Here is a 27,640-nt window from a genome sequence, read left to right on the forward strand (position 1 = left end):
CCCAGCTGGCTTTGTGCCTAAGGCAGGACTAGAACTCACGGTCTCCCGGTTTCTAGCCTGGTGCCTTAACCACGACACCCAGCTGGCTCTCATCAAACCTTGGTTCTTTATGTCTCTGCCCACCAGCCATTCTTCCAGGATCATCATCATAAAAACCTAGTTTAAAAAAACCTAATAACACCCTTTCGTTCTGGAGCGCATCGACCAGCACGGCTCTGACTTCCGCCCGCCCACCGCCGTCTCCGAAACAGAGGGATGCACCCAGGGACCGCTTCAAGCCATCTGAAACCAGCGTAGGGCTTGGGAACCAACATTCTGGAAAGCCTCAAGAGCATCACCGGGTCGACCGCAGGGAGCCCGGCGCACGCTGGCGCCACACAAGCCGAAGCAAAGAAAACAGAAGAACCCTGTGGGTTTGTTTTTTGAGTTTTCTTTTTTCTTTTTTTTTTATGAAAAAGAATCGCACATCATTTGGCAACAAACAGAATGCAAAAAAAAAAAAAAAAGTGGGAAACGAGTGAAAACATTAAAAAAAAACACAAAACAACAGGGTGGGGGGGGAAGGACAGAAAAAACGACCTGGCTCCTCTCCTCTCGATTGTCTGCAAAAATCCTTGTGTTCCCTAGAAGGCAGTGGGCAGTTAAGTGCTCTCTAGTCGACATTCGCATACGTGTCTTTCTCCTCTCTTTAGAAACCTTTGCTCACGCAAGCCGCTTCTATGATACAGTAAACCGTTCGTAAGCAACGTTTGGCTCTCCTATTCCCCTATGTTCGTTCATTCTTCCTTCCTTTTTTTTTTTTTTACAGTCACAATTCCAACAGGCAATAAAAAATAAAGAGTCTCAATGTCAGACCGTGTTTGCTTTTATAATTTCCATAATTTTTTTTCACAGTTTTTTTTTAAAAAGTTTATATATTTATATATATTTATATATTTATATTTATAATTAAAAAGGTAAATCTGTTTTTGCTTTTTGTTTTGTTCGTCCTTTTCTCCTCCCTCTCTCTCTCTCTTCTTTCCCCTCCTCCGTTTTTGTTTTCTTAAAGAGGTTTTTACAATACATTGTGGAAAAGGGCTCCAGGGAGTCTTCGGGCGTATGAAAACTGTACAGGCCGGGCGTCGTCCATTGAGAAAGGTTGCCCAGCCAAGGCTTCAAAGCTGGGAGCCGGTGGACTGGAGGCAACGCAGGACAGCACCAATTGTGGTTCTTAAAAGGGAGTTTTTAAGGGTAGCATTCACTTTGTACCATAGCAGATAGCAAAAAATAAAAGAAAAATCTGTCCGTGTAAGTTAGGTAGAATTATCTCCCCGTCGTAGTGCTTGGAATGGTACATCTGTCCGTATCAGAAACAATTTTGGGTTTTTGTTCATGTAGTGTAGGAGTTTGGTTTTTGTTTTGTTTTTTAAGTGCAAAAACACTGTTATTCTAATTGTCCCGCTCTGGCCTCCGCTGAAGCCCTTGCATCAATTCCACACCCAGGCAGATCTTAGTGCTTTTCAGCCAGCTCAAATTAGGCAGGGGGCAACGTTCAGGTTTCACCGCCCTTGGGGCATGAAATGGCAGCTCAATTTCTGGAGGATCGAGAAATGGCAAATCTGGGAGGAGGCCCACGGGGGTGATTCTGCAGTAAGACCCAGGCGTGCTTCCCAGCGCTATCGGCCAACAGTTTTCATGTGCATCCTGCAAGTGCTGCGTTTTGGTGATGGCAAGAAGGCAGGAGACAAGCTTCAGCATTTTGCTCCGAATGAACACCCGGTGGTCTTCATGGGCTGGCCGGCCATGTCCACGACCTATTTAAAATGCTTCTTGAGGTGGAAGTAGCAAGGAATCCAACAAGCCTACTTTCTCAGACACAGATCCCCCCCACCCCCCAATATTTATGAACATCTTGACGAGGAGCCATTTTTCCAAACTGGACCTGGAGTAACATACATTCACTTTACATGAGGGAGGAAGTATTTCCGTGGAACGGCATTTCCTTAGGAGAGAAAGAGGCTCCTTCATAATTCCAAGTGTTTGGAGAGAGAGGGTGGCAAAAAAAAAAAAAAGAATAAACGAAATTCAGCGGTGGGTTTCTGGACCACCCGCTCTAGTCCTTGTAACACAAACGGGAAGTGGACAACTGTTGCTCCAGCAACTATCTTATTGGCCGTGGCTTCCACAGTTGTTTCTTCGCACCAGTCCTCTGCTAGAGCAGTTTTTTGAGATAGAGAAGTGGGGGGGAAAGGGCCCGATCCACCTCATGACTGGCATTTGCTCAAAACTGTCCCTAAACCAACCGTGTGTTCTTCCACAAGTTGAGTTTTCAGTTGGTGAGGGCAGATAAAACCGGTACCCTGAAGATAAAGGACGCCAATTTCCCCCAAACATTGGCATCTTGAAATAACCTATGAATGTTCAGACTCAAAGGTTAATGATGGAGCTGCCTGAAGTCCAATACCGTACTGCAAAGGGCAGGAAATGAGCCCACTGCCTACGTGGGGATGAGTTTTCTTTAAAATCCCAACTTCCTTCTTTCCAGGAGCCACAAAATCCAATCCATCGCTCTGAGTTAACATTCAAGAAGCTCCTGGGGATGGTGGGCGGGGGAGAAATCTCTTGCAGGTTTTCCTCTCTTTTTTTGTTTGTTTGTTTTGTTTTGTTTTGGAAACATTGTGACCGAGCACTACACAATCATGCTGTCGTTTCAACAGGCACATAACTTCCATTCCGTCTCAAATTTTTCTTCCTCCGAGAGAGGCAGGGTGCGAGCTGCCTCCGACGTTTTCTTTCCCAAAGCGGTTTAGCAAATGATTGGGACCCCGTCTGTGTTGAATATCATGCCCGTGGTGGGCTCGTAAGTCCCTGCTAGGTAGTATAAATCTTCGCTGTCTTGGTACTTCTTCGTTTTGAGCATCTGCTCATATTGTTCCAAGTCGACCACCAGACATTTGTGCGAGATTGTCTGAACGTCGTTTTCATCCACGTGAGAGGACTGATATAAGGCCCGCTGGATTAGAAAAAGAAGAACAAGGCAGAGCGAAATGTTAGAACATATGCCGAACGCTCCCTCTGGGCTTTAGAGCAAAGAAGGATTGAGATCTTCTAAGGTCCCTGCATCTCCTAGCTGCCAGACATTTGAGACTCTCCAAGTATTTGATTCCATCATTATCCCCTCTCTCATCTCTGTTTATTCCCATTTATTCTTCTCCTAGCTTCTTTACATCGTTCTCTGAAGCACAAGGCCTAAACGTATTAAAACATTCTTAACAAAACAAAGAAAGAACTGAACTGAAAACGTCTTTTTTTTTCAGTTGCTCCATTGCCGCCCAACCAACAGCAGGTTATTGTGGCATCTTAAAGCAACCGTTGGCAACTCAGTTAGTGCCCACAAGAGTCTCAGGCACCCATCACTCACAAAACATCGCCCACAAATCCTCCAAAAATGTACTTAAATCATTGGCGTGCGTGGGTCACCTTGCTGCAACAATACCCAGATCTTGAAGAGGTCACCAACTTCTGCCTCAACATCTAACAGATGCGTGACAACCTTAGTTACAGCCCACTCTACTGAACCCATGGATTGTGAAGAAGTGGATCATTGCCCACCAAAAATGGGCTTCTCCTTAAGAGGCCACGAGTCACCTGGTGCTGAATTTTTAAGGCCACCGATGGAGTTATAACACTCAGTAACTTTTGCCTTAGCTCTTTGAGTAATGGGGAAGAGGTTCTGCAAGATGGCTCCTCCCTCTCTTGCGGAGCAATTCTTACCCTGTTTCTGTGAGCTGGAATCTTTCCCATCAGCTGACCCTTGAGTCCTTATCTATGGCTCCATTTTCACCTGCTCCCTGATATCATTTGACTCATCCATGGAGCACTCTTCATCCTGCCTTGTATTTTTACTTCTCTTCCCTTCCCCCTGTGGCAGGGTTTCTCAACCTAGGCAACTCTAAGATGTGTGGACTTCAACTCCCAGAATTCCCCAGCCAGCAAGGCTTCTTGTAGGAGAAGAGCTGTCTATAGTCTATGATAGCAAAACATCAGGAGTCTGGTAGCCCCCTTTTTCACTACAAATGTTACCAAAAGGCATCAGCTGCAGGTCACAAAAGCTTCCCCCTTTGAATAAAATTCTTGAGCCAGAAAAGGGGCTACCAGAGTCCTTCTGATTGTAGGGTTCTACACACCTCCATGAAGTCTTTTCTCTGGCTGGAAGCTTGAAGAGCCGCTGATAAGCTCCGGGCAGATTTCTGATCCCATCGCTGAAATCCAAGTGCCATGCAGAAGAGGAAAAAATTAAAGATTTTTAAAGGTGGTCAAAGAGGAAAAAATTAAAAAAAACAGCCATCAAGGGGAAGGAAGAAGATTAGAAGGCAAGCCCAACCACTTCCTTTTCATGGCCATGTCCTTGGAATGCTCTTTTTTCTGGATGCGTAGGGAGATAGTCAATACAACACTTCACTTATGTTCAGAGATATAACACTTTGGGACAGATTGCAGTGCTTCACGGATACATTCGTACCTTCATGCAATTAACGGGGGGAGAGTTCCATTGAATGAATGAATGAATGATGTCCCTTGCCCCCACCCCCCACCCAAACCCCTCCATCCACCAGTAAGCAAAGTTCCTATAGAGAGGTCTTGACACCGGTGGGTAGCGTTGGCCTTCAGGGTCTAGCGACCGTGGTCTAGGCAACAGATTTCCTGATGTTACACCAGCCACTATGGCTGGCATCTTCAGAGGCAAGGTGGCCAGATATGCAGACCACCGGCAACTGAGCAGGGACTGGCTGGGCTCCTGTCTTTATAGCCAGGTGTCCTGTCTTCTGATTGGTCTTTAGCTGAGCTGGTGGTTCCGATTGGTGAAGAGACCAGCCCTCACCAACCTGCACCAATCGGAAACCAACTCAGCTAAAGACCAATCAGATGATAGGACACCTGGCTATAAAGACAGGAGCCCAGCCAGTCCCTGCTCAGTTGCCGGTGGTTGGTGTATCCGGCCACCTTGCCTCTGAAGATGCCAGCCACGGTGGCTGGCGAAGCAACAAGAAATCTGTTGTTGTCTAGTGCAGCCCTTCTCAACCTTTTGACCCTTGAAATATTTTTCAGGCCTCGGGGAAGGAACCCTTGCACATTCAGGCTCAAAGATAGGCCAGAAGTTACAAAATTATTCTATTTGTTTCATGGGTAGGCCTGTGTTTATGCATTCACAGTGTTCTTCAACTAAAAATAAAGAGTGGAACTTACCTCTTGAATGTGAAGTTGCCCGAATTTGAAATAATTTTTTAAATAAATCGTGATCTCCCAGGGAACCGTCAGTGACCGCTCGTGGACCCCTAGGGTGCCACGGAACCCTGGTTGAGAAACCCTGGTCTAGACCATAGTTACTAAACCCTGAAGATACTGGCCATGAAAGCCTACACCAATCTAAGGTTTTGACCCCCTTTGTTTGAATAGATACTTAAGGGATCTCCAAAGCTGCTCCTCTCCAGACCCCCACCTTTTAATCTGGCACTCTGGCTAGTTTGCAAGGAGGTCGGGCTTGTCCACTCACCTTGCCTTCGTTGAGCTTCTTCCCAGGGTTGGTTTCTTCAGGATGATAAAACCATTTCACTCGGACGACCATGTTGTTTCCCCAGGATTCCCACATGCTCTGGATTCGGCCAATATAAGGGAGGTTGGGCCGCCCAGCTGACAAAAACACGGCACAGTCCCCGATGCGGATGATCTCCTTCCCGCGGACGATGGCCTTGTAGAAGAGCTTCCGTGCCTTTCCTTTCATCCCACGTCTCTGTGGCGGTAAAAAAGAGAGTTACGAAACCTCAGGGTTCCTTCGCGTCTTGACCTTCCGCATTCAGCTAAACCTTGGGCGGGCTGGCCTGTGGCTTAGCTCGCTGGCTGAACTCCGCCACTGCCATGGAAAGCCAACATTTACGGGCTTTGCCTAAACCTGTCCAACTGCCTAGAACGCAAGCCGCAGCTTCGATGAACCATGGCTTAACGAGAGCAGACTTTTCTTTTTGTACTGGTTGATCTTAGAGATCACACGAGGCCAACATTTCTCAACCTTGGCAACTTTAAGATGTGTGGACTTCAACTCCCAGAATTCCCCAGCCAGCGTGCTATTCAGAGCCCCAAAAAGGTGGTGCGCTTCTTGTTTATAAGATGGCAAACTCAACTGTAGATTGGCTCTAGAGGTTGTATGGGGAAAAAAGTAGCCCACCACACCCATGGGGATAAATCCAGTGATTCCCAATGGTCCAGCTGATTTCAAGATCTATTTGTTCCTGTACTACAGGTAGTCCTCAACTTACAACCCTTTGTTTAACGACCATTCAAAGTTATGATGGCACTTGCAACCAGACCTCACACTTATGACCGTCGCAGCATCCCACAGCCACGTGATCAAAATTCGGGCACTTGGCAACTGGCATCTATTTACAACAGTTGCAGCCTCCCTGGGTCATGTGATTGCCATTTGCCACCTTCCCAGACAGATCCTGACAAGCAAAATCAATGGGGAATCGCGTGATTTGCTTAATGACTGCAGCAAAAACGGTCGTAAAATCGGGCACGACTACCTTAATGACCACATGACTCAGCGATGGAAGTTCTGGTCCCAATTGTGGTCGTAAGTCAAGGACTACCCATAAGCAGAGGCTCAGAAGCTTCCTGTTCCTTCAAGTCACCTGTTCATGTCCCCACCTACGGCCTTCCAGTTGTGCTGGGCTGACAACTCCCAGACAAGCCAGCCAGCGTGAGCAACGACTGAAATAAAGCGACCCACCTCCCCCTAGGAAGGCATAGTGGAGGACAATCCAGGGTGGGGCTCTTACCTGGGTAGGGTTCCCAAACCACTTCCAAAGTTGCCGTGCGGGCAGAAAGGCAGCGATCTTGGGGCGGTTCTCCACCGAAGGCAGCCTCTGGCGCTTGGCGAGTTCCTTCGTGGTGGGCAAGTGAATTCCTTCCCGCTTCTTGCACCGGTTCCTGTTCCCGCTCTGTTGCTGCTTCTGCACTGCCTGTTGCTGCGGTTGCTTCGGATTTCGGGAATGCGAAGACGATCGTGACTTCCCCGAGGCCTTGGTGGGCTTGGGAGGGATGGTCGGCTGAGCAGAAGAGGCACCAGGCTGGGTCTCGGCTGCCTCGTCTTCGGAGCTGCAGGAAGAGTCTTCGTCTGTTGTGGGGGAGGACGAGGAGGAGGAAGAGGAGGAAGAGGAGGAGGAGGAAGAGGAGGAAGAGGAAGAGGAGGAGGAGGAAGAAGAAGAGGAAGAGGAAGAGGAGGAGCTACTACTGCTGGAGGACGAAGAGGAGGAGGAGTTTGAGGAGGACATTGGAGTGGATGCCCTTGAGCTGGCCGAGCTGCTATCTTGAGCTCCACCTCCATTCTTCTCCCTCTCTTCTTCTCCTTCGGATTCTGAGCTGCTGCCACTAGTGTTACTTTCCGACTCGTCCCGTGCAGGGGCCAGTTCCCCATTGTCTTCTTGAGCCTTAGAAGAAGGTGGAGGATCCCCAGCGTTATCAAACTTACCCCCAAAATTAGGCGTAGGAGGCTCCCCCTCCACCACCTTGCTTCGGGAGGATTTCTGCTTGGGGTTTGGGCAGGCAATGGAACTGTAGCTGAGTCCCAAGATGTTCTTGGCTTCTCTCCTACTGGCCGGGTTTGACTCCCCCAGCATCCTCATTGCCTCTTTGGTCTTCTTGGTTTTGGGAGACATGACCCCCTCATGGTCTAGCTTGATCAGGATCTCACTGTCCGGGATCTTCCGCTGAGCTTTGGGAGTGGTTCCAAATTCTTGTGTCTCCTCCGTGGATTTTCCTTTTTTTGATTTGACTTTCCCTGAGGAGCTACTGGAAGGACCAAATGCTCCAGTGTAGGGTTCATTCCCACGAACGTTGCCAAATACTGGTGCCTGGAAGGTGGCAGGGACTGGGCTATGGACCTTGGCAGAAATCTTTCCCTTGCCTCCTTTGCTGTGATGCTTTTCTTCTGCTGGTGCCGGAGGTGTCCTAGAAGGGACTGACTGGACCTTCTTGGAGGTTTTGGCAGCTTGTTTGCAAACTGGCAGTTCTGGCACAAGAGAAGAGTTTGCCAGCATCTCCCCCTGGATGGTCTGATCTGCCAGAACATTTTCTTCTAGAAAGCAACCGAAATGCAGTAATGACAATTCTGAACAAAGGTTTCCACCACGGGGTGTCAACATTTGCAAGGTGGCAGCCACAGCATCACAATGAAAGGTCCATCCCTTTTGGCGCACGTGTACAAAAGGGTTGGGGCATTGATTGGAATGCTGCTCTCACCGTTTTGCAGATTTTGGCCCACACTTACTTCCTGGATGCCCCTGCCTAAGAGGGCTTTTATGCCCAGTGAGGATGGTTCGCTTCTAAAGTTGGGAGAAATCCCATTGATTCAGTTCTTATCTTTAGAAAAACGAATAAGCTAGATAAGGATCAGAATTACTACAAACGGTGTTACCTTTTCCCCCAAATTTTGAAATTCCGACCGAGGAAGCAGAAAACTTCACATTTAACCTTGTTCTGCTTTGTACAGATCAAGCAATCAGATCTTTATTACGGTCACAGACCAGCATAACTTTGGACAGGTATCACACAACAACATCTGAGAGTAATCCTTCAGATTGCGGGGACGGCTTGCCTACAATCCTGAATTCTTAGACAGCCGGAGAGATTGAGGGATATGATGACGATTTTTAAAAGCTTTAATGGAGTAATTGAATGGTTTACCTTGCCCAGATCTGCAAACATCTACAACAACTTGGAAAGAAAATAAAGCATGCTCTCCTTTTCACTCATGGGGCAGACTGGATCTAAACTGCACCTGCCTCCCACCTGGTGCCTTCCAGTATGAATGACTACAATTTCCATCGCCCCCAGCCAGCCTGGTGGTGGTGGTGGTGGTGGTGGTGGTGATGATGATTTAAGTTTGTTATCAGCTCCCTCTTTGGTGGGCTCTCCACCTATCTAGGTATCCATCTGTCCGTCCATCCGTTCTGGTGGATTATAGCCCAACACCTTTGGAGAGCAATTATTCAGGAAAGGCCAGTGTGTTGCAGTAGAGAAGAAACTTGGTATACTAGAAGCCATGGGAGAAATCTCTCCTCCTTGCAGGTTTCAGAAGGATTTTAGTGAAGGACAAAGTTTTAATGACAAGTCTTCTGATGCAGGTAGGGGCCTTTTTCAATCCAGCCAAGATGTTCGTTGTTGTTGTTTAAAAAAAAAAAAGATTGACAAGTGCTAAGAGATCCAAACTAGGAGGACTGGAAACCAGGGGTGAAAATCCTGCTCTGGTAGCTGCAGAATCTCCCATTTGCAATCCTGTATTTTTCTAATGAAATTGGAAAACTCCTAGAGGGACTAATGCAGTGTTTCTCAGCCTTGGCCACTTGAAGACGTGCAGACTTCAACTCCCAGAATTCTGAGAGTTGAAGTCCACACATCTTCATGTTGCCCAGGTTGAGAAACACTGGACTAGTGGCTTGGCTTGGGGATAAGGCTGTTATTTCTCCTCTCCACCCTGCAACAGAGGTGGGTGAGTCATACTTGTTTTCGTTTTTTTTGTGGTAAAGTTTTTTATTACAGCGTCATACCTGTTTTCTGTTTCTTGTTTGGTTTCCTTCCACGACCTTTGCCTTTGGCTCCTGGCTCCTCGGATTCCACCCCATTTCCTTCTCCCATGTCCTTACTGGATTTACGGCTGCGGCGTCTTGTGCTGGGCACCAGGAGTGCAGGAGAGGGCTCAGCACCTGTAAGCGTCAATTGCCAGTTTGAGTGGGTGCCGAACACACTGCACTTCCCAAGACCCCAAGAGTCATCCGAGGCTTGGTCCAAACTGGACATCCCAGCAGGATCTCTTTGCGTGCAGCGTATGCAGGAAAGGTGAGTCTCTGCATAGTCCCCATTTACAGTTTCCCAGGCCTTGATAGGGTACTCTAGAACAGCCTTGTTCATCCTCCAAAGCCTTCAGATGCGTGGACTTCAACTCCCAGGGTTCCTCAGCCAGTGTGGCAGTTACAGGGAATTCTGGGAGTTGACCCACACTTCTGGAGGATACCCACATTGAAGGAAGATGGCCTAGAGAGATTTCTCAAGGGGGGTGTCACTGTATAGGTGTCCTTTGTTTGGTCAATCAACTCTGGGAAGGGGAAAATAAAAAGGCAATGAGAAGAGAACCTCTATCCTGTTGGGTCCTCAGAAGTTGGGCCTTCAACTTAACCTACAATATTAGGAAAGGAAGGAGGGAAGGAGGGAATGCAGAGGGTGTGGAATTGATTTGATGACATCTTTGGAGGCGAAGGGAAGGATTTTTTGCCCCATTTTTTTCCATCTGGCCCTTTGAAACACTCATAGGTGCATCAAAGCTTGTGTAAAGGCTTTACACACCATTTTTCTACTGCAGAAGACCAGGAGAAAAACCATAATTTTATGGCTGGTCACCAAAATTGACCTTGAGGAAGCTTGTGAGAACACACAAAAGCAACCTGGGAGCCCACGCCATCCTGAGATGAGCAAGGAGACTATTTCTTCACAGATGCAGCAAAAAAACAGACTCACATTGGATCTTGTAATCAGGGGGAAGAAGCCGGATGTGAGATAAAGGAATCCGCCCAGTGTCCCCATCATCAAATTCCACAGTGATCAAATCGCCATCTTCCTCTTGATCATGGACACCTTCAGACCAAAGAGGAAAGAGTTACAACTGGAGGACAGAGGAAGAACTGGGAGAGACCAGTAACCCTCCCAATCCCACCTCTTGTTTTCCACGTAGTTGACCAGAGATCAACTCCAGGAATCTGCTGAACCCTAATGATGGAGAGCCACCTTCTCTTCCATTAATTTTTCAAACCTCTTTAAGGCACCTAAGCCCTTAGCGCATCTGGGGGCAGCAAATTCCATCAAGGATTTACATGCTGCTTGAAGAGGATAGGTCTGTCCATCCTGAATTTATGGCCTGTGCATGTAATTGGTTTTACTTCTCCCAGGCTCGAGAATTATGGGAGAGAGCAAAAGAACAAAACATATTTCAATCTGCTTTGTTCAATCTATATTAGACCAAAAGGGGTACAAACAGGTGGCTGAGAGCTTCTGCTTCTCGTTGGAATCACCAATAGACTGATGCATCTTAGAGAATCTCTCTTAGTGCAGGTACCACCATGACTGCCATCTGTGTCCACCTACATGGCAGAGAATTTGGCTAAAGTAATGCTGAAAGATGCTTCAGCAGTAGCAGCCACCAACTGATGTGTCTGGGCTCACAAGTTAAGCAAAAACAGGCCTGGTTAATACTTGGATAGGAGACCAACAGCCCAGTGGCTAGACTCAAAAGTTGAAAAACGTCTTGGAAGAAGCCAAGGCAAACTTCGGTAGCATTGCTAAGAAAAAGGCATGGTGGGCTCCATGAAGTTAAAGGGAATTGAGCTTGACTCCAAGATGACTTCTGAATGACCAAGGGGACCCAGTCACTGCTCTCTTCAAGACTGGGGAGAATCCACAGGGATTAGAAAGTGGGTGACCCAATATTCCTCGTTTCCACCTTCTCCCTATTCCAGAAGTGGATTGATGCAGCCTGGTCTTACCTCGGACAACTGTCCCTGGATAGAGGCATCGGTACTGTTGACTCCAATAGGCAGCAATGCGTGCTCCTTCTGGGAGGAACCTCACGGAAGGGGGTTTCACATCGATGATCTGAATGGGAAGGAAGATTCAAGAGCTGCAGTTGTCCTACTCTGTACCTTCATTGGGTCAGCTAGCTTAGATTTCCAAGAACCTTTTCTCTCTCCATCCACAGGAGCAACCACCTCTTATGGGTCATATCCTGCCCTGATTCAGCCAGACCGTATAACACAAACATTCTGGTGACAAGGACCCAGAGATGGTCCATAGCTTGGTAGGAGAACAACTGCTTTCCATGCAGAAGATCCCACATTTGTTTCCTGCTGTTTCCAGGAGAAGGTTAAAAATTTCTTCCAGAAACCTTGGAGAGCTGACCCAGTCACTAGAGTTCACAGGCAACTCATGGAAAGGACCAACTCTTGGATGCAGAAGATCTCAGATTCAAAACTGAGATCTCCATGCAAGGCTAGGAGATTCTGGACAACCCCAATGACAAGCCCTTTCATTAACCCAATTATGAGGAGCTCACCTTGTACTTTAGCTGTGTCCTTTACAACACCTTTTTTTTTCCTTTTTTAAATTCTCCCTGAATTTCTAATCTTTCCATTTTAAATACCTGTCTTTTTAGGACCTTGGAGTGTCCATTTTGGGGAGGGTTTTAAACATTCTGTGGGTTTTATTTCAGATTTTACTCTGTGTGTGTCTGTACTTGTGTGTCTCAGTCTTTCTTTTCCAGCCTCCCCCAAGAGATGGGCAATGGCAGAAATGCCGGAAATTAATCTATCTCATCCACAGCACTTCCCACGCTATTTCTCCGCAAGGGGTCCAGGAGTCTCAATTACAGTGGCAGAGTTTCGATTTCGCCCCACCTCATCCCAAATCATTTTGAAAAAACATAGATATGTGCAGGGGCTGAACCATGGAAATGGAAGAATGAAATTAGGAACAATTGCCAAGGATAGGGGTAGAAGAGGCACTGTTGGCCTTGCGGGATAAACCAGACAGGAATCACAACCAGATGAACTAATTCTACTTCGTTGTAAAGCTACATTGACAGAATCTTGCAGGTAGGGAAGTGCAATCCTCCCTCCACCTTCTTTAGAGCCTGAGGACTTAGGGCGGGTCCCTCCTGAGCCTCTTGCCCTGCCCGCTATCCAGCTGTGGGCTATGGTCCCTCTTATCTGACCACCCCTTGGCAGCTTCTCCTCACCCCATCTCCCAAGTTCTCTCTCACATACGATTCAAGGCATTGAGAACCACATCAGCCATGGTCTGCATTAAGGCATTCCCCTGTTCTCTAGGGAAGGCAGGTTTGAGTTGCATGGGGTATATTTCTCTGCCCCATTTCCCAGGGCATTAAAACAGTCCACTTACTGCTTCCTGCAGCAGCTGTTCCAAGCAGTAAATGTGGGGGCGGTTTCCTCGCTCTCCTTCTACAACAACGCGGTATCTGAAATCAACAGACCCAAAACACAACCGTCAATCCGCCTACATCAAGGCCCCCAACTAAAAAGAAATAAGGATTTCTAACGAGACATGATTGGATGCTCTTCTCCAGGCCCAGCCACAGAACGGAGAAATCCTTTTGCTCACATGTCAGGCGAATGAACGGTCTTGACATGCCCAGCGTAGAGCAGTTTGTCATCCATGGGGATAAGGACTCGCAGGCCGTCCTTCAGTTCGTCTTTGTCGATGATGCAAGAACGGGGAGCTGTGAGAGAACCAGAGCTAAGGGCATGGACTCACTTGTAGAAACAGCAGAATGCCCCCCTACGCCACAGATGCTTATTTTCATCCCTTCTAGATGCACACATCCTGTTTCCAGAACCAGGAGGACATCCTCAAACGTCCAATCTTCTCAAACAAGCTGGATTGTCATCAATGTCATTGCTGGCCCTTCAGCGAGCTTCATCTTCCTACAGATAGAAGATGGAAGCAGGGCAAGGCCCTCAACCCACTACTAAGAGAGCTCCATTAATCTCTTTCTTGGTTTATCACCAAGCCATAATCATTTTAGGGAAATTTGCAGTGGGGAGAAAGGAGAAGCAGGGGCCTTTCACCAGCTCTGCTGGAAGACTAACCCATCAAGTGCTCCTTCCTGAATTATTCCCAGTGGTTCCAGGTCCACCTTCAGTATAAGAAGATTGAATCTGGTGCCTGGATACACAAACTGGACTAAACTGCTTTTCTCCCCGGCAGGTCTAACTCCTCAGGTCCTTTCTGACAAATTAGTCTTCTTCTGGCCCAGGCAATACATCAAAAAGGGGAACTTCTGGGTTTTTCCTTAACTCAAGGGTGCATGTTAGGGCAAGAAGGCACAGCAACATCTCAAGGACATTGATATTCTAACAGATCTGATGTCCCTCCTCAAACGGGTATTTCTAAGTAGCCCTTGGACTTCTTATAAACCAGCCAGATATCTTAACCAAATTAAAGTTCCCAAACTAAGAAGTTTGCCTCAACCTTGGCACGGTTCAACGTGCTTCCATCGGCTGTTTCAGAAGGGAAATACAAAGTTCCATTGAAATGCAGACTTGGCCCATGCGAAACCACTGAAACTGCCAAACATCTTTTCTTATACTGTCCATTTTAATGGACACGTTGTCCACTCACCTGGAGTAAGTGGCCTTTCCAGAAGCAAGTTCAGGGGTATGTTCTCATCCTCGGAGAAACTGCTGTCCTGGTTGGGTTCAAAGTCCTCCTCAGCAGCCATGCTTTCCATCAATTTGCTCACGGCTCCTCCCTTCCCTCGGGTCTATGGAGAAACCAAATTTATTCATTCTACTTGCATATCCTGAAATTCCTGGACTGGGTCGATCTTAAGCTTCAACCTCCTTCTGGTGCCCCCAGGATGATGGCTGAGCACCTTCACCTTCATTCCTTTCTCTCTTCTCCCTATTATCACTATTCCCAAATATTTGGAGCTAATTCTTCCAAATGATTGTAACAGAGGGAGAAAGGTTGAAAAGCAACATGCTGGGAAAGCCATGTTAGAGACCCGGGGGACCACAAGCAATCCTAGAAAAGCCGCCCCCCCCCCAACCACACAACCCTAACTGGTGTGGGAATTTCAGGTTAGAAAACTCTCAGGGGTGGTGAAATTCCAAGGAGTTGCACAAATATGGTCCTCCACGGAAGCCTGCTTTCATTCTGTTTGGTGGCCATGAGCGTTTAGCCCTTCTGGCTCCAATAAAACGCAGGAAAAAATGCTCAGTCTTTGCTGAAATCTCACTAGCCAGAGGATGGAAGGGAAGCTTCCACTGGTAAAAGCTGTAGAAGAGATTTTGCCAAGCAAAACAAGCACAATCTGGTTGGTAAACTTCAGGGAAGCTGATGCGACATCCCAGACTAGAGCATGTAATCAAATCAGAATAAAATGTGCAAAATAGAAGAGAAACATGTACAAATCTGTATAATTCAGGCCCAGTTTATACCTGCAGGGGCTAATAGCACCCACAGCAAACCGTGCCACTTCCTTCTGCACAGAAAGGATAGAGCAATAGCGTGGCCTAATGGTGAAAAGTGATTCAGTTCTAGCATGAAGTCCCTGCTTGACTGGGGGCTGCACACTGAGGGCAGGAATGGGGTTATACCCCCTTTATTCTGGCTCTACTTCTCACCTCTTTCTTGGTCTCCTTAGCCTTAGCTTTGCCCTTGTTCTTCTTGTTGGAAGTCAGAGAGCTGGCTAAGCTGGCACGGATGTCTGGCAGGGAGCTGGCAATGCCCAGAGGAGAAAGCAAAGAGGAGGAAGAAGAGAAGGAAGATGATCCAGTGGAAGGGCAGAAGGCCCCTTCTTTATTTTTCTTCTTCTGCAAGACAAAACAAAAAGATCCAGAGATGGTAACAGACCGTTGCCCTGGTACTCCAAAGAGAAAGGCAAAGAGGGGGCAAAATGGGCATGCAAAGAAATTTTGGAAAACCGCACAGCAGCCTGGTTCCAGATAGGGGCGTGGCCCTCTGTCCATGTTCGAGGACACTTCTCTCCTGGTTCAGACCGAAGCAGGGCTTCAGCACATAACTAAGACCAGCCATTTCACCAGGGTGGGTGGTGGCAGAGAGGGTAAGAAACCTGAAGCTGCAAGGCTGGTAGCAAGGAATAGGCTTGTGGGGAGCTCTGATGTGACTCTCCCCAGCTCCTCAGGGCTGGGCAATGGCAATTCCAGGTTCAGTCTTGGCATTGCCACTTGAAACCCCAGGGAGGGTCAGCAGCAACCTTGGAAAGATAAAGGCCCCACGCAAGGGAGGAATCGCAGATTGCTCTGGGCATAGCAATTATGCAGAATTGGTGCAGGGCCACATCAGGTCCATGGATGAAACAAACGTTTTCCATGTTCCCATTTTCAGGGTGGTGTTATTCTTTTTTTTTCCACTTTGTTTTTTTTTAAATAGGTTTCTTAAGCCTCTGTTGGGGCAGTTGTGGGGAACACTGCCATCAAGTTATGGGAACCGCAGGCATGGGGACCTGCAAAAAATTGGGGTGCCACACGTTCCCCATTTATGAAGTCAATAGATCAGCTAGGATAGGATGGAGAAGCTACACAGACACACACACACAACTCTCTTTACTTAAGAATCTGATTGCAGTTGCTCGTCAATGTAGGCCCAGTTGAATCAGATGAAGATATTAGCCATGTTGGGAAGACACATTGGACTCAGCCAAAATGGGATTAGGGAGCTCAGGTGACATATTTCAGCACCTTGTGAACTAGGCCAGCACGCTGAAGCCTCATACGGGTCATTTATTCAGGCATCTCACATTATGTAAATGTTGCAAATTTGATCATCCAGGTTCACAATTTAGCACTTTATGTGAACTCAAGACATTTTGTATTTATCAAAAAGGAAGATTAATATTACACTGAATAATATACCTTTAACATGGTGAGATCATCTGAGAGTCATTGAGAACACTGGTTATGGTTTTATTGTATGCTGTCCAGAGTCACATTTATGAGATGGGCAGCTACATAAATTTGATAGATGGATAGATGGATAGAGAGAGAGGAGAGAGAGATGGATTAGGTAGGTAGGTAGGTAGGTAGATAGATATAGATGCCACCAACTTAGCAACCACACAGATAGATTTTGCTCCATGATGATCTGTCCCTAACCTGGTCTTTCATTGAGGAAAAGGTCCTTTAATTTTTTTTCTATATTAATTTTTTTTAATGCTTTCAATTTGGGATCCTCTTCCTTTAAGGAGAAATAACAGAAGTCTGAATTAGCAGAAATTCACTCCTCTCTCACCGACATTCATCCCAGTGACGCACCCTGGTTCCTACCTTGCTTAATTCCTTCCTCTCCTTCCCCTTGTTCCCTTCCTTCTTGGGGCTCAAAGGGGTCCCCTTCATGCAGCGTCCACTTTTGGAAACAGGAGTCGAGCTAGCTGGGGTGGTGGTGGCCAAGCTGGCCGATGTGGTAGCGTCGTGAAGGAAAATCCGCTCACTCCGTCGGCGATTCCAAGGATCATCATCGCCCACCTCCAGACCAAACTCAAAACTCAGGTCCTTAGGTGACCTGAATTTCTTCAGCTTCCGGCTCTTCTCCGGGGCCATCTTGGTCTTGTCCAAATTGTTGCCCGAGGAGGTGTCCACGGTGCTTGCCGATGATGGACCTTGCTCTATTGATCCTTTCTTTCCATGCAGTAAACCAGCTGGAGATTTCTTCCGGATCTTCACGTCACTTTCTGAGTCTGTATATTCAAACTCTGTCCCTAGGGGTGGAGAAAAGGCGGCTTTATCAGCCAGAGAACCACCCCATAAAGTATGTTCCAGGCTGACATTGGAGGACAATCCTTCCAGTTCTATGCCTCAAAATTACAAATATGAACTGATTTGGATCTAGGCTGGCAATTGCCACTTCAAAATGCTTTAGAATTTGCTATGCAGAACACAGAGGAGATCTTCCTTTGAAGATCTGAAGAAAGACCTTATTGAAGAAAGACATGATCTATTCTCTATTCACCCGAAAGTGCAGGAGAAGGAATAATTGACTTATGTCACATGGAGGCAAATTCCAGTAAAATATTAGGGAAAATTTGCTTACGGTAAACAGCAGTTGAACAGGGGAACCCATTTTGGAAGGAGGCAACAGGCACCCTTTCACTTAGAAGGGCCCAATCAGAAGCTAGAGAACATCTGACATTCAGTCTGGATCCCTGCACATCTGGGGGACAGCCGGATGCAGAAAGCTGCTTAAGTGGGTGGATCATTTCCATGCTTTGATTAACATTATTCTTTTTTTTTTAAGAGTGACCACTGCCAAGGAAAGCGTTAAATGAATGTCTAGCATTCACAATTGTCGGTTTCCTGCTTCTGGGAAATTCTGGGAGTTGAGGTCCACACATTTTAAAGTGGCCAAGGTTGAGAAACACTGGTCTAGGTAGAAAGCTAGAATAACAACAACATAAACAACAACAGGAAAAAAACCCCAACTGTCCATCTGTGAGCAACAGTGGAAAGAGGAAAAATGGTTACATTTGTTGGCTGGTACCAAATGCAATTAGCAACAGCATCTTATCTGCTGGAACTGGGAAGGACCTCCAGAGCAACTGGACATACCTCTGAACCCACCCCCCTTTTTTTTTCTGTCCCCCAGAGTCTTCTCATCATAACTAATGCAAATCAGCAGCATGGTTCTCCAAACTTGAGAAGCAGGAAACCAACAACTGTGCAGGTTTAGCATAGATTCAAAACAAACTAGTAAAACCAGACCACCACTACAAGAAAATGGAATAAACAGAGAATTACCCACCTATTTTGCATTATTACTCCAGCCAGAACAGCCTTCAGCCCCTTCCACACAACAAAAAAAGTTAAATGTGGGCTCCAGACACTCAAAGGCTTGCCCACACCTGTGCTAGAATTGAACTTAACTCCTCTTAGATCCTGCAGCTGAAACCCTCTAGAGCAGCCTTTCTCAACCTTTGGACCCTGGAGGAACCCTTTAAATATTTTTCAGGCCTTGGGGAACCCCTGCCCGTTCAGGCTCAAGGATAGGCCAGATGTCACAAAACTATTCTATTCGTTTCGTGGGTAGGCCTGCAGATATGCATTCACAGAGTTCCTAAATTAAAAATAAAGAATGAAACTTACCTCTTTGATGTGAAGTTGCCCGAATTCAGAACATTTTTTTAAATAAACCTGATCTCCCCGGGAACCCCTAGGGACCTCTCGCAGAACCCGAGGGTGCCACGGAGCCCTGGTGGAGAAACCCTGCTCTATAGATTTCTCTGCTTTGCCTACCATAGTTTGGCAGGGACAGAACGTTTAATCCCAATTTTAATCCCAATTTAATTTGGCTGACTTTGCAGAAAACACAGGATGCCTTGGGAGCCTCCTCACCACTTGCAGGAATTGGACATAAGGGCTAAGCCTTTTCCCCACCTCCTTTCAGACAGCTTGGCTATGCCTCAGTTTCCCCATCCACAGGGAAGACAGAGTCAGGTCATAAACTCCCGGAAACCCCCTTCCACTCCCTGAAACTCTGTCCATCCCCAGCTGCTTATCTTGGAAATCCCCCAGGGCTTATCACCATGGTCTTTCCCTTCTCTTCCAAAGTACATACTTTCCTTCATTTCCAAATGTGTCATGACTACAACTTCCATGGGGCTGTTAGGAATTCTGGGAGGGTGCCAGGTGAGGGAAGAATGGGAGAGAATGCTCTCTTTTCAAAGGACTGATTCGGGGAAGGGGGAGCAGCCGTCAAGTAATGCAGTCTCCCATGGAAAATGGCCCCTTCCGTTCCAAAACCAGCTATACATTCCATGATCTTTTAATACATATTAAGAAAGGGATTTCTAAATGGAGCTTTTTGAACAGAACTGTCTAACTTGGAATGATGCTGCCTTAAGGGCACTTTTGCAGGCTGAGAAGCACGAGGGGGTTAAAAAGAGAAATTTCAATTATTCACGCCAGCAAGACGCAGAGGAGCCCAAGATGGATGGGGGGGGACAGGGGGGAGCCAAACAGGTCCCTGCAGATGCTTTCAGAAGGTTGCTTTGGTCCCTCCTTTGCTGAAATGTGCAAAAGTGCAACATCCACTTTGATTGCACAGTACTGAAACTCTTCTGATTAGCAATGAAAAAAAAACCTCTCTCTTAGTTCTCCCCAGATAGCACCATTCTGAACACTTCTTACTTAAACTGATCTCAGAAGCTAAGCAGGATTGGCTCCGTTGAGTGCTTGGATGGGAGATGAGCTATAAATATGGGTGCTGCAGGGCTAAGAAATCGCCTGTGCTCATGGTTTAGGGAAAGGTTGCAAAGGGCTATAAAAGCTGAGGTTGACATAAATGGGTGGAAAATCTACGGTCCTCTGGACTTCAATGTATGGAGGTGGACATCCATCATTTGGTCTTGGGCTGGGTCTAAAATTAGTCTTGTCCCAGATTAGAGTAGACAGTTTGGCCCATCTAGTCCAGCTCCATCTCTTCACTCTTTCACTCCTGAAAATCTGGTTGAGGCATACAGGCCACCAACATTTCTATCCTCAACTAACCATACGCCAATTGAGTCATCTCCCACTGCACAATGGCCAACATACCCATCAGGCTTTGTCTCTCTTCCTTCTTCTTTGCTTTCTGTTTGGCTTCCAGTTGGACAATGGACACTGAAGGCACAATTATGGGACTTGGGATAGCGCTGGCTGCAAACCTGGCCAGGAGCCCCAAGCCACTTTCATCCAAAGCAGGTGGTGAAAGCTTGCCACAGACCACTGTTCCGTAGCCTTCCATTGCTTCTTCTTCTTCCTCTTTGTTATCTTCTTCCTCCTCCTCCTCCTCTGCCTCTTCCTCCGAACTAGAATCTGTCACAGACAAGATGAAAAACTCTCATAAACCTGCATCCAGTTTTCAGATCAGACCACCTTTCACCCCAGGGGATCTCAAGACCATGCCATGCAAACTTTCTGACCACAGAATGCCCACGCTACTTGCACTCCAGGTCCCTAAGGAAACTCCAAGCCTTGCCGAGAGAAAATTCTCAGCAAAGTGAGAAGTCGTGCAAAAGACGATGGGAACGAGAGACGCCCTCCCATTTTCCTTCCCATGCATCCATTGCAACAAAAACAATTTACCTATCACTGTACCTCAACATGTATGAAGTGGTCGGACCTTTCCACCTTGCCTAATGCTGTCTTAGCTCTCAACAGCACAATTCTACAAAGGCTTGTTGTGCCCTGAACCTTCTGAGATCCCACACAAATGCAGAAAAGCAGTTACATTGAGAAGTTCACCTTTTGGGACATCTCTACTTTGCTTTTGGGAAACCATAATACAAGGGCCCAGTTCTTAACAGTTGCAGAAAGGGATGTGAAGGTCTTTGAACCAAACCTAAGGAAACCTCTGAGGTCCCAAGGAGGTCTCCGTAGAGTGTCCATTAAATAAAACTTTGTACCTACCCACCAAGTTGCTGCTACTGACTAGAAGGAGTAGGGGGGGGAAGCGAGAAAAAAGACGCCAGATGACACAATTGATACAAAAGTCTGCATTCAAAATATTGATAAGAATTTTGTTTCAAAGTGGAGCAGGATGTTTTCTTTTTTAGACAGAGGTCAGCTAGGGTCTTCTCCAAACAGGGCCCTCTTGATGTCCTGGACCTCAAATCCCATAATCCCCAAGTCAGTACAGCCAACAACTTTCCTCCTCCCTTTGCACAAGTCAACAACAACACACACAAAAGACCCAGGAAGTCTTTAATAATACTTCCCATTTCATCTAATCAGGGCAACTGTGGGTACCGACTTCAGAACAAGTCACCTACTCAACTAACTTCAACCTATGGTTGGTTCTGAACCAAACTAGTCAAGGAAGGATGAAATTTATGAATAACAGCTTAGAAATTAGCCAGAATTCAACAGGAAAGCGTAAGCACATAGCAAGTGCTTGAAAGAAACTCGTACCTAACTGGGACTATGGAAAAAACATTGTCCATCGAAGGACATGGGTTTTGAAGAAGGTGGCAAAAAGAGACCATATAAAGCAGTTTTCCACCAGTGGGTGATTAGAAGTGATCTCTAGTATTAGCAGAGATTGCTGATTCAGCATTGTGCAAGAGAATGCATCCTAATGAATAACAGAAATTAGCTGTTCTGAGCTAGGGGAATTTTAACACTGCTAGCAGAATATACCATAAAAATCAGTTATGCAATGTGATGAAACTGACCTGCTGGCTCTCTTCTGGACTTCCCCACCCCTTTGTATCTGCAGCGTGACATTTATTTTTTTTAAACACACGGTTAACATTTCCACAAATGTATTTGGGTCAGTTTACAGCTCTGTGCATTTAGTTAAAGGAAAGCATCCAGCCAAGGTCTGCATGAGTTTCATCATCTTCCTTATCTCTCTAGGACATCTGAAGCTAAGCTAAACAATTACAAAGGCATTTCTAGATTTAAGAATGGGCATTAAAAAAAATCAGACATTCATAAATCACATGGAGCAATTCTTTCTTGGCAGGTGAGATTTGTGCAGCAGCCATATTTTTGCATAGGGCCCCTCCTTTCATATTGGAAGAGAACATTTCCAGGAAAAAGATTTTAGCTATGCCTTTTTCCTGATTTAGTTGCATCATTCATATAAGCAATTTATTGTTACATCTGAAGAGAGACTGGCTGCCAACACTTCCCTTTGAGTCCCAAATGAATTAGATTTCCCCTCGCCCCTGAACCATGAGGACTAGTAAGCTATTTGTTTAAAGTAATGAAAACTGGATATTGATCAAGATTCCAGCAAGGCAGTTTGGCATGTAATCAGTTCCATGTAGCCATGGATGGAATAAATTGCCCCAGTTGGTATTGAAGGTCAAATTTTCTTGCAGTACTGTCAATTCAGGCCCCCAAACTCAGCAGTAAAAATGAGGGAAACAACACTTTGGTTAAACAACAGACAGACATTTGTTAAATTACTACATAATGCAACAAAGATGACTGGGAAAAGCATGGCTAAGGAATGAGGGGAGCATAGGAGGTAGCAAAAAGCACATTGAAGATTAATTTGGCATTGTTAAATATATATGCATATATATTTAACACGGATTACATTAGACCAAACACAACACAGTATCATGTTGCAAACAAACCTACAAAGCTTAAGGGCAGGCAGGTTTGAGACAGCCGTTGATCTTCCACGTCTGGTTTACCTCGGCCAGTCCAAATTCCAGTCAACCTTTCATGTTAATTGCATCATTTGACAGGCGTTTGCAAAAACGAAGACATTTCCATGGCATTTTTCATGTGCATTTGCACACTGCTGACTCCAGAAAAGGATTTACGTTATTCCTGCTGCTACAACCACCACTCATCATCATGATTACATCTTTTTAATTATTGCTAAATATTCTGGGGGGTGAGTCTCTTCTCGGATCAGTTCTAGAGAGCTTTGCAGTGGGACAGGTTTGCCAACGGCCTTCTCCAGAAAGAGAGTGGCAAGAATAAGATTATGGAGTATGTGTTTGCAAGAAAACAATGTGATCAGCTAAGAACATGTGGATCGGGATCTGGTTAGTGCTGAATTTATTTCCATGGCTCTTACGCTCCTTAAGAACAGAGCCATGTTAAAAGAAAAGGCTTGTTTATTGCACTCCACGTTTCCCCTCCCTATGGACTAGCAGCATAACACGCCCTGTGAAGTGACATCAATAGGAAATGTGGTTTCTCCTTTCTTTTCCCCCTGTGTTCCACTCAAAGGGAATGACTCAAAGAGGCCCTTGACTTGAAGAGTTCCTTACCACTTGCACTTCTGTCGTGAAGCTGCATCACCAAATGTTTTGTTGAATAGGGTTACAGGACTGGGAAAAAATTGAAGCTTTCTTGAAGGGGATGGTGGATACCATCTAAGTCTTTTTTCCATAAAAAAAAGTAAGATGATCTCTTGGAATATAGCAAGAAAGTTAATTCATCATTTCCAAAAGCTTCCATTCGATTAAAAATAAGGCCTAATTTTTAGACATGGTTTTGTCTTTCCCACAGAAGAAACATGCCACCCGGGGTCTATCGGAGTGGGTGGCCGTAACAAATTTAGTACATTTAAAAATTTAAAATATAAATAAATAAAATGCCTCTTCTACAAGAAATCTTCCTACATCACCAACAGGTAGCCATCTCAAAACAAAAGAAAAAAAATCCCATTTCAGAAAAAAATTAAAAACCAAGCGATCGACCCAGTAACATGTGTACAGGCTGGTGGTATTAGAAAAGACATTTTGCCCACAGAGAGGGGCAAGGTTGTTGTTTTTGCAAAAATATTAAATATGTTTCCCTTCCCAATGACATTCTGGCAAGAGAGGCCAGGAATCCAGGTTTAATTTCAACACGGATGCTACCGAAAATCTCTTGGTGTCCCAGGTTCTCATGTAAGAAGTCAACTGGCCTCACAGTGATTAACGTATTTATCAAGCCTCAGACTGCATGGAAAAACCTCTTTTTCTGGGCCATTATTCTACTCTTCTTTCAAAAGTGGAACGACACATGGGCTGCATTCACACAGTCCATGTAACCCAATTGAGACCTAGCACTGCTAAATCAGGTTAGTATTAATACTGGTTGATGGGTGTTGGATTGCTCTCAGTGGCCAAGCCTGTTGTGCAAATCCCACTCTTACCCTTATTTTACGGTTCCCTGTCTTGTGCAACCCCAGCAAAGGAGGTTCTCTTCGGTAACCAGGTTAACCAAGCTAAATAAATAAATAGCACCCTTGTTTCAATACTGTGGCTGGAGAAAGACTTATAAAGGCTACCTCTCAAGAACAGTTTTGTCTCCATGGAAACTTTAGCTTGAGATGTCAACATCTGCCACACGTATAGCAGGAACAGCGAAAACCCTTCTGGAGTCCTTAGTCAAATGCAGTTTCCTGTTCAGGAGTTACAAAAATAGAGTGGGAGGAACAAGGGACTACAAAACCCAGCCTTCCCGCTGAATCCCCCAGCTTAGATTGGAAAGATGGGCAAGAAGCTGCCATCAACGGACAGCATGGTGAACACTCCCAGCCCCACAAAGTGCCTGCCTGCCCTTGGTCCCCACCACCATTTTGGAACTCCCGGAAAGGACGTTGAAATGTCTTCTTCAAGGAACCACCACCACCGTCCTTCAGTCCATCAGACAGAGAACCCTCCGGCTATTGGAAGGGGGAGAGAAGGGCACACAAGTTCCACATTCGTCCTGAACGGGCATTACGAGTGCAAAATTGCCAAGCTTTAAAGAGGACAGAAAGAGAAAGGTAGTTTTGCCTACCTACATAACAAGTCAGCTCAGAGATTTTTCGCGAGAGCAAATGTAAGAGAGCGACACAGACACTCAAAGCATCATGAGGAGGGACCAGGGTGAAAGGTTTGGTCAAGCAGCTGCAAGGAGAGGAAGAGCAAGCTGGAAAAGCTGAGGTTATTCATGGTTTTAGTAAAATCAGGGAAAGCCATTAAGCAACGCTATTACGCAAATATCCCTTAAAACAAATGTCCAGAGAAAACGTATATAGGTTTATACACATGCATTTCCGCCTGTCCATTTTCATTTTTTATTTATTGGCAAAAAGATTCAAGGTTTCTCCCTCCCTCCCTCCCTCCCTCCCTCCTGTTCCACCCCCCTCCCACAAGCAATGTACCTTTTGCACATAGGATTGGGAAAACGTATTTATCAGCTCCCACCAACCCTAACTTGCAAGGAGGAACAGGGTGACGTTCAAAGGAAACAGAAATGGAAGATGTCCAAAAAAAGCAATATTCGGTCCAAATGGGGTCTAAAAGGAAAAATTAGCATCCTCAGCGTGTGTGTGTGTGTGTGTGTGTGTGTGTGTGTGTGCACACACGCAAACTTTGGGCTTGGAGAGTCAAACTAATGGTGGTATAGAGCACAGATGTCACATTTACTTAGAAATCAATGCCATAGGATTCAACAGGGCTTCTTTTCAGCTGAGAATGCACAGGATTCCAGCCTTTAAGGGAAACTTAGTCTGGAGTTGGGTGGCCAATAAATTTGCATAAATAAATAAATATGCTAGGGAGGATTTCATTGAGGTCTACCTTTTCTGTCCCTCCCTCCTCTCTCTCTCTCTCTCTAACCAAAAGCTTCTTAAGGTTATTGATTTATTATTCCCATTGAGAAGTTCTCCAGGGCTAACTATCCATTTAGGAAAAAACAGCACCTGATGGAACGGTCAACAAAACTTCATGAGATCATACAATGGTTAGTCTATTCAACGCTGGAAGACTCTTTGCTGCCAAATATTAACAAGAGCTACCCCCACCCCCTCAAGTATCTATTCAAAGTTCTTAAAATAGTAGTAGTAGTAGTAGGAATGTCAAAAAACCCATCCTTGAAGAATGCAATGGCAAAACTCTTAACACATGGTTGCCAAGAAAACAGCATGGCTAGGTCCATCAAGTCAGGAGGAGCTGAGCTCCAGGAGAGAGGGAATTTACCTTTAGGAAAAACAATTATTATTAATTACTACTACTACATGCTTCCACTCTGTTGTAACCAGCTGAAGTGAACACATTTAGGAAAAGAGAAGATAACAAAAGGAGGCTAGAAGGAAGATCAAGCTTTGACCACAAGGAGGCCCCTTTGCTGATGGGAGCACATCTCTTTCTTGATAAGCCTATAGATAGAAGAGCAGAATCTCAGCTTGTTTTAAGCCTAAGGATTAATTATTTAACCTTTTCTATTATGATCAAAGTGGTTAAAACGAGGTTGGGTGGGTGGATGGAGAGGTCTTGTGGTCCACTGGGACATTTCTATGCCCTTGGGCTTCTCTGTCCTCCTTCCTGGTCTTTCCCAAAACAGAAGAGCAGATCTAGCAAAATAGAAAGAAAAAAGCCTATCGCATTATCTTCTCTCTCTGTATGTTAGATCCCATTTAGCCATTGCTTTTCTCTTTGTAAGCTGGTTGCTTGAAATAGTCATTGCTTTCTTTTCAAGTTGAATTAATTGGGAGGGGGGGGGAAAAAAGGCTGAACCTTCTTAGACCCTCATTTGGAAGTGACCAAGAAATAGGGGCTTTGTTGATGGAACTAAAGCCATTTTTAAGAAACAAAAGTTCCAAAGTGTAATGAGTCTTTGTGTCTTTGGCAAAAGGAAAAGCCATCTTTTTTTTAAAAAAAAATGAAAATGCAATGGTATGTATACAGGGGACAAAAGATCCCAACCCACTGTAGAATTAATAATCTATGTACAACATAAGAAGCTGCACTCGGTTTAAAGGAAAGGCGAGATCAGCTGATAGATTTGTTTGTTCGTTTCCTCCTGGAAAGTAGAGAGTTGAAGCCAGGGATATTTGAATAATAGAAAAACACATCACAACTTTGTTAATTCCACTTTTTCCCCCCCTAAATCTTTGGGCATGATGTGAGACAGCAAGATGAAGTGAAGCGTCAAGCTACCTAAAGAGACACAGCAAGAGACACAAGGCAGACGGTTTTAGTTAAAAACAAACTGGATATTTTTAATAAAAAGCTTGGTACCAAATTGCAGTACAAACATCTTGGGGTTGGAGGGGCACTTGCACACAACAGGTATTCTAATTTACACATTTCCTCTCCCATGCCCTCTAACACATGCCAAAAGTAAATTTGGAAAGGAAAAAAAAAATAAGCCACATATAACAACAGTGATGGCAACAAGAAATGAAGTATTCTTTTAAAAAAGGAAATTAGGAGGAGTATACGTGTGTGCGGAAAGGAGACTAGAATGCTCCTTGAAGAGCTGGTCAGGAACAAAATGACTGTGACACAAGGAGATTCGTTGGTGTAGAGCAGTGTTTCTCAACCTGGGTGACTTTAAGACGTGTGGACTTCAACTCCCAGAATTCCCCAGCCAGCAATTCTGGGAGTTGAAGTCCACATGTCTTAAAGTCACCCAGGTTGAGAAACACTGGTGTAGATATGGCTGGGGAATTCTGGGAGTTGAAGTCCACACGTCTTAAAGTCACCCAGGTTGAGAAACACTGGTGTAGACATGGCTAGGGAATTCTGGGAGTTGAAGTCCACACGTCTTAAAGTCACCCAGGTTGAGAAACACTGGTGTAGACGGTCTACTGATCAATC

The 27,640-nt window shown here is 45.6% G+C and overlaps 1 protein-coding gene across 4 annotated transcripts in view; it reads right to left on the minus strand.

Annotated features, from left to right (window-relative positions):
* Positions 1–1,012: 1,012 nt before the first annotated feature.
* TNRC18 (trinucleotide repeat containing 18) overlaps positions 1,013–27,640 on the minus strand; it is a 78,850-nt gene continuing 52,222 nt past the window's right edge. For all 4 annotated transcript variants that reach the window (XM_063314676.1, XM_063314675.1, XM_063314674.1 and 1 more), the window contains 13 exons: positions 20,151–20,411; positions 16,890–17,320; positions 15,228–15,416; positions 14,221–14,362; positions 13,201–13,318; positions 12,982–13,057; positions 11,571–11,679; positions 10,549–10,665; positions 9,585–9,740; positions 6,816–8,113; positions 5,534–5,770; positions 4,167–4,241; positions 1,013–2,992 (listed from right to left, as the gene is read on the minus strand). In XM_063314676.1, coding sequence (XP_063170746.1) covers positions 2,786–2,992; positions 4,167–4,241; positions 5,534–5,770; positions 6,816–8,113; positions 9,585–9,740; positions 10,549–10,665; positions 11,571–11,679; positions 12,982–13,057; positions 13,201–13,318; positions 14,221–14,362; positions 15,228–15,416; positions 16,890–17,320; positions 20,151–20,411 — 3,416 coding nt within the window. In that variant the 3' untranslated portion in view covers positions 1,013–2,785. The remainder of the gene's footprint in view (positions 2,993–4,166; positions 4,242–5,533; positions 5,771–6,815; positions 8,114–9,584; positions 9,741–10,548; positions 10,666–11,570; positions 11,680–12,981; positions 13,058–13,200; positions 13,319–14,220; positions 14,363–15,227; positions 15,417–16,889; positions 17,321–20,150; positions 20,412–27,640) is intronic.

The sequence above is a fragment of the Candoia aspera genome, chromosome 14 (genome assembly GCF_035149785.1).
Source record: "Candoia aspera isolate rCanAsp1 chromosome 14, rCanAsp1.hap2, whole genome shotgun sequence".
In the NCBI taxonomy this organism is placed as follows: domain Eukaryota; kingdom Metazoa; phylum Chordata; class Lepidosauria; order Squamata; family Boidae; genus Candoia; species Candoia aspera.